At 48.0% G+C, this 6,484-nt stretch overlaps 1 protein-coding gene and 1 long non-coding RNA gene across 2 annotated transcripts in view; both read left to right on the forward strand.

Moving 5' to 3' along the window:
* Positions 1-6,484, forward strand: part of LOC309358312 — a 367,127-nt gene that overhangs the window by 257,469 nt on the left and 103,174 nt on the right. The gene's annotated exons all lie outside the window — the stretch shown is intronic.
* TM2D2 (TM2 domain containing 2) lies at positions 1,295-5,633 on the forward strand. Its single transcript, XM_081891183.1, has 4 exons — positions 1,295-1,542; positions 3,858-3,945; positions 4,151-4,266; positions 5,126-5,633. The coding sequence occupies exons 1-4, from the start codon at positions 1,322-1,324 to the stop codon at positions 5,337-5,339; spliced, it is 639 nt and encodes a 212-aa protein (XP_081747309.1). The 5' UTR covers positions 1,295-1,321; the 3' UTR covers positions 5,340-5,633.

Genomic DNA, 6,484 nt, shown 5'->3' on the forward strand with positions numbered 1-6,484 from the left:
CATTTAGCAGCATAGTATCTTAAACAGCTTGTCACCAGCAAACACTGGTGGCCTTTCCAGGCTGCTGCTACAGTGGTATCTCAGGTTAAGTACTTAATTCGTTCCGGAGGTCCATTCTTAACCTGAAACTGTTCTTAACCTGAAGCACCACTTTAGCTAATGGGGCTTCCCACTGCCGCTGTGCCGCCGGAGCACGATTTCTGTTCTCATCCTGAAGGAAAGTTCTTAACCTGAAGCAATATTTATGGGTTAATGGAGTCTGTAACCTGAAGCGTATGTAACCTGAAGTGTATGTAACCCTAGGTACCACTGTACTTTGCAGCTTGGATTTAACATATCAGCAAATTCAGGTTTCTGCAGTATTATCAGAACTTTTGTGGTAAGGAAAGTGATGGGAAAATGCAGCTGAAAGTGTGGGATGACCCACAACATATAATAGTCCTGCAAGTAAATCGGAACAAATGTTCAGTGTGCAGTTGACATCCTATAACCTGTCCACAAACTGTAGACCCTCCAATGCAAAAACCTGGACCATTTGTCTCTTCAACCAAGGTATAGCAATACAGCAATACTGAAGAAAATTACCCATAAGTACACTTATTACAAGGGAATAGTGTTTCATGGTTGGGCCCAGTTTCATATGCCAATACATCAGATGTGAAAAATACATGTCACCTACCAAAAACAGGTTTGGCCTCTTTTGTGCCACAAAGGACTTTGTGCTTTTTACTTTTTGTTACTTCTTTTTAATGAAATGTCTGTATATCCATGACCTTATTATATCTGTCCTATGTCGGAAAGAATGGTGGGTCGTTGTTTTTTGTATATGTTATCTCTTTTTTGATGTTCCTATATATTTGAAAACGCAATAAAAATATTTCAAGATTTAAATATTTACTCATATACAAACTTTCTGCAAACGTATCCGGATAACATATACAGCAGCAGCTTCTCGGTAATGACTGGAGACCATTTGAAATTCAGACACCGGGGAGTGAAAAGCCGGCAAGGTTGCGCTAGGCGCAGCTGGACTACAATTCCCAACATCCCTGAGCGCGGCTGGCTGTACTCCTACAGCGCCCAGCTCATCCGCCCGGTTCAAAGAGGCCTTCCGGCCCTATGACGCCTTTCCCCTCCGCCGGAAATGCGCGCGGCGCGGCCCTCTACCCATTTCCCCGCCTCCTGCCTCGCCACTCGCCTCCGACTGGCTAGATGAGGATCCCCTTTCCTGATTGGCGGAGAGGGCGGCGGCGAGGCCGGGGCGGAGCGCGGGTTTTCTGGGTAACCGGCGAAGGAGTCTCTCTGCGCGGCGGCGGCCGCCATGGCGGGCCGAGGGCCGCCGCTTTGCTACGCGCTGCTGTGCGGGCAGGCGGCGCTGCTGCTGGGCAACCTCCTGCTCCTGCAGGGCGTGCCGCGCAGCCTCCAGCACAACGCCACCCTCGGCCCCGAGCAGCCCGAGGCGGAGCCCCCCGCCAGCGCCGGAGGCGCCTTCTCCTGCCAAGGCCACGGCCCCCACGGCCCGCTCGTGCGCTGCGACCACCTGTAAGGTCCCGCGAGACTTCCGGGAGGGGGGGCGGGGGCGGCCATCTTCTCCCCCCTCGCCGGAGCCTGAGAGGCGGCTTCCTGGCGCAGCTCGAATTGGCACCCTGGCCTCTCCCCGGCCCAGTCAGGCAGTGGATATGGGAAGGGAGTTAAAAGGATATGGGGCCCAGGAGGCGGCTGGGTCCGGCTGGGATCTGTGACTGGGCTGGCCGAGGCCAGGGTTCAGATCCTACCACAGCCATGAAGCTCGCTGGGTAGCCTTGGGTCGTAGAATCGCAGAACTGTAGAGTTGGAAGGGACAGTGAGGGTCATCTGGTCCAACCCCCTGCAGCAGGACAGGAATTTTTGCCCAACCTGGGGCTCGAACCCACAACCCAAGAGGCCTCACAACTTCTCAGTGTTGCTGGGAGGATAAACGAGGAGAGGAAGAACAGTGTTTGCCACCTGGAACTCCTTGGAGAAAAAGTGGGCTCTAAATGTAGTAAAAAAAGTAAAAAAATACCCTTGGCATACTGTCTTGGCAGGTCTGCTTAGCAGAAGTATGCGTCTGGCTGGCACTGGCCAGCTGTCACATTAAGCAGCCTGGAGGAATGCTATTTTGGGCACCCTTGGCAGGGGCAAAACTAGGCTTTATTTCACCCAGGTCAGAGACTCAGTATGGCACCCCCTCCCCCATGCATTTGTGTACTTACACACAAGCTGTGAGCCTCAGTGGCACCCCTCTGGAGGCATCGCCGTCCTAGGGTAAAAAACCCCAGCTAGCCCCCACCCCCTGGTAGCTACAGCCCTGCCCTAGGGCACTGTTGGAAATTTTAAATTGTGTCCTGTAGTTTCTTGCTGTCCGGTGTGGTGAGGGCTAGAGGAAGCATCAAAATTGGTGGGCCCTGGTGGGTGTTCAGAAGTGCTGAGGAGTGCAGTGAGGACTGCAAGGTGAGGACACAACCTCTGGGGGCAGGAGTCAGGATCCACAGGGGCAGTAGATCTGGCCTCCAAGGAATGTATAGCCAGTTCTACAGTAGCAGCTGCTGTGGTGTGTTTCTTGGAGGCCAGATCTGCCACTTCCTTGGCAGCCCCTGCCCCATGCTGCCTCTACAGTGGCAGCATGGTGAATAGGAGGTGCTGCTGGTTTCCTCCCACTCCAGGGAGGAAATGGCAGGGGCTGCTCCTGGGGTCATAATTTGAGGCCGGTGGAGGGTGGCACAGTGTTTTGCTGCTTCTCTGTTGCCAAAATGTCTTGGAATGGTCCTGGGTACAGTGATAGGCATTGTGACTTAAGGCGCATTCACTCCTACACTCTAAGGTCAACTTTAAAAAAATTACTTCTGCACCGATTGCATTGTTTTAAAAAATCCAGACAGAAACTTCAGCAATAAAGGACTATACTGCCAGCTCAGAGTAGGAGTCAGCTGAGATGGTGGTTTAAAGACAGATGCAAATCCAGTTGCTACTGGCGTAAACAGCTGCTTTCTGGGCACACAGCTGTGAAAGCTCCTTAGTTTAGTTTAGTTTATGTGTGAAGAACTAAAGGGGTAAGGATGGAACACAAAGGGTTTTTTAACAGTGGAAGGCTGTGGCTTGTGCATGGAAGGATGAGTGGTGCTGGGATGGAAGACAAAGGCGTTGCCAAAGTCTAGGGCTGGGATATGAATCGGAGCAAACTGGAGGCTGATGTGAAACTGATGTTGGGCAAAGAGAAGGGATGGTTGATGGGAAAGGGAGAAGGGAGTGTGTTGGAAACGGAGTATTAAACTTGATGGCAGGTGTCTGGGGTCAAGGATGAAAGGTTAGGTGCAAGCAGTAAACTGCCCCATTTAGGAAGGTACAGTATGTTGGAGAGGCTGCAACGGAAGCAGACTGGAGAAGGGATGGGGTTAAATTGATGCTAGCCTGATCAATCTAAGGAAACTGGGGAACATTCATGAATTACTGCTGTGCTCTGACTTCAGCCTTTGTTCCAGCTCTTGGTCCTTGGTGCTTCTGTACTTAACTCTGGAGCCAGTGTGGTGTAGTGGTTAAGAGTGGTGGACTTGTAATCTGGGGAACCGGGTTCGCGTCTCCGCTCCTCTACATGCAGCTGCTGGGTGACCTTGGGCCAGTCACACTTCTCCGAAGTCTCTCAGCCTCACTCACCTCACAGAGCGTTTGTTGTGGGGGAGGAAGGGAAAGGAGAATGTTAGCCGCTTTGAGACTCCTTCGGGTAGTGATAAAGCGGGATATCAAATCCAAACTCCTCCTCTTCTTCTTCTTCTTCTTCTTCTTCTTCTTCTTCTTCTTCTTCTTCTCAAAATCAAACTCACCTTGTGGTTTATTTGCAGACCTGAGGAGTTTGTAGAGTGTGAGGCTCCCATGGATCATGGTGGAAATGCCAGTGCACGAGAGGAACTGGGCTACGGATGTCTCAAGGTGGGCTCAAAAGGGATTATTTTGCTACTCTAATATTAGATAAATGTCTGGCAAATTTGGGGTAGGGATAAAGAGAGGCTCGATTTCCTGCTCCCTATGTTCCAAGATAAATGTATTCATTATGGAAAATGTATACTTAAAACAAGGAATCTAGTCCAATAAATTCTCAATTCTGTCCGCTGTTGTTGTTTTGTCCCTGTAATAGTTTGGTGGTCAGGCATATAGTGATGTGAGCCACACTCAGGTTCAATGCAAGGCACTGGATGGCATCGAATGTGCAGGCCAGCGGACCTTTCGGCGGGGGAATAAGCCATGCATAAAGTGAGTTTCCTTTTTGCTTTGTTTCTTGAGATTATTGAGATTATTGAACCCAGAATTCCTTTGCAACATTCATTGTGTGACAGGCAGTGCACAGGCTCATCCCCACTTCTGTTTGTGCCATACTTTCTAGCCACAGCTCTGTGTCCAAGCTGCCTTTTTTTGGTCCAGCTATGACACGGACGTTGTTTGCCACTGAATCGGAACAAACATCAATTTTCAACAAACATCAGTTTTCCGTGAATTGCAGTTTGTTCCAATTCAGAGGTAAACAGCAGATTTTCCTGGGGGAAATGGCAGGACGACAACAACAACAAACTTATTGAAAATGGACCTAGAGATCATGGGCCTGTGCCTAGAAAGCGCAGCACAAATGGAAGTGTGGATGAGTCCTATGCAAGACAGATCTGACTCTCCTCTCCCATATTGTGTCTTACTGACTTCAAGTGTAAGGAACTATTCTTGCTCACAAACGAAGAGTAAATGCAAGTCTCTTCACTGTTCCAGCCAAGGCCTATGTAGGCACAGTCTAGTACAGGGGTAGTCAACCTTTTTATACCTACTGCCCACTAATTCATCTTTCCTGATGGTAAAATTTCCTTACTGCCCACCAGTGCTCGATGGAAGAAGGATTCAGCTTGTGCCATAGAACCCCCTACCACCCACCTAGAATCCTGAAATGCCCACTAGTGGGCAGTAGGGACCAGGTTGACAACCCCTGGGCTAGTACATTTCAAGTACAGTACATAGAGATTCTGTGCATGCTCCTTTATGCCCATTAGAGGGAACTGTTGTACAGTGAAGGCAAGGGTGGATACCAGCTCACCATGTGAAAGTTTTATTCCATTTTGTTCTCTCTCAGATACACGGGGCACTACTTCATAACTACTCTCCTCTACTCCTTTTTTTTGGGCTGCTTTGGAGTGGATCGCTTCTGCCTGGGGCACACAGGCACAGCTGTAGGGAAATTGCTCACTCTTGGAGGACTTGGGATCTGGTGGTTTGTGGACTTGATTCTTCTTATCACTGGGGGACTGATGCCCAGTGATGGAAGCAACTGGTGTACCATTTACTGAAAGTCTACAACTCTGACTGGACCTAAACCAAAGAAGAAATGGGAGGAGATTCTTTGTTCAGCTGGAGGTCTAATGTTTGGATCGTGTCTTGTAGCAGGTATAGAGGCTACACTGGTGTACTCATTTTGCAGTGGAATGACATCCTTCTAAAATGGAAATACCAGAAAAATGCAAACCATAATTCTGCTATACATACCTCATTGTCTTGTTTAAATGGAAGCTATGCTTTCCCCATCCACAAGGACCTGGGAAGACTTCTGCCCTGTAGAATAAACCTCAAAAATGGATTTACAACTGTCATGAAGGTATTGAAGTTCTTTATATCCTTACACACTTGTGTACGCTCTAGGAGGTGCCAAAGTAGTAACTGGCTTACCCTACTCTGCTTAATCCTAGTTCTCATTGCTATACACTTTAGGTTTTCCAAATAAGTTTATGCCGCCTATATTAGCTGAAAATACCTAGTGAAGTTGATGTAACTGCAAAAGTTACTTTCTTGTTTGATTTTACCTCACGCTGGCAGGACTGTTTTCCCATAAGAATGTTGGCCCACAGGTCCACATGAGACAGAATGCTCCCTTAAGTTCCCCTTTCTTGTAAAAGGACGTGAAGTCTTCGGGATTGCTTCCTCATTCTCTGTTAATTTGATATTGTGTTGGGATGTGGGGGAGTAGTTATCTTGACATTTAGCAATGTAAAGCCCAATTTATTGCAGAACTTCAGAATGTTTTTGCAAAGCCAGAGAAACCCAAGTGTAGTAAACTGCCCCTGCCCTCCCCAAATGGCAATTTGCTGGCTCATTTTAATAAAGTAGGGGAATTGGACTATTTTCAGTATCAGCCACAATTTAAATTGCAATTAATGAGGAAGAATGCCTCTTCTCAGTGTGTTAGACTGACAGCAGCACCTGATTAGTCTTTCCCAACCTCTATTTAAGTATGTTCTAGTGACTAATGATCAGTCCATGCTGTAGGTCAGGCCTGTGGCTGGTTGGCGGTGTGTGTGTGTTAATGCATGTGTACTTTTCAGTAACAGCATGTAAAATGTATTTCCATGTTGAGCAGATGCAGGGGTTTTTTTAAAACTGATGGGTAAGAATAAAGTTTGGAGATCTTAAACTTAAATGTGTAACTATTTTAATCTTG

The sequence above is a fragment of the Podarcis melisellensis genome (genome assembly GCF_964234715.1).
Source record: "Podarcis melisellensis genome assembly, chromosome: 15".
Classification (NCBI taxonomy): domain Eukaryota; kingdom Metazoa; phylum Chordata; class Lepidosauria; order Squamata; family Lacertidae; genus Podarcis; species Podarcis melisellensis.

Bases quoted from the DNA above. Each gene is read 5' to 3' on its own strand.
- TM2D2 (XM_081891183.1), top strand. From the start codon at position 1,322: ATGGCGGGCCGAGGGCCGCCGCTTTGCTACGCGCTGCTGTGCGGGCAG. The intron at 1,543-3,857 runs GTAAGGTCCCGC...GTTTATTTGCAG, and splicing joins CTCGTGCGCTGCGACCACCT to ACCTGAGGAGTTTGTAGAGT. The intron at 4,267-5,125 runs GTGAGTTTCCTT...GTTCTCTCTCAG, and splicing joins GGGAATAAGCCATGCATAAA to ATACACGGGGCACTACTTCA.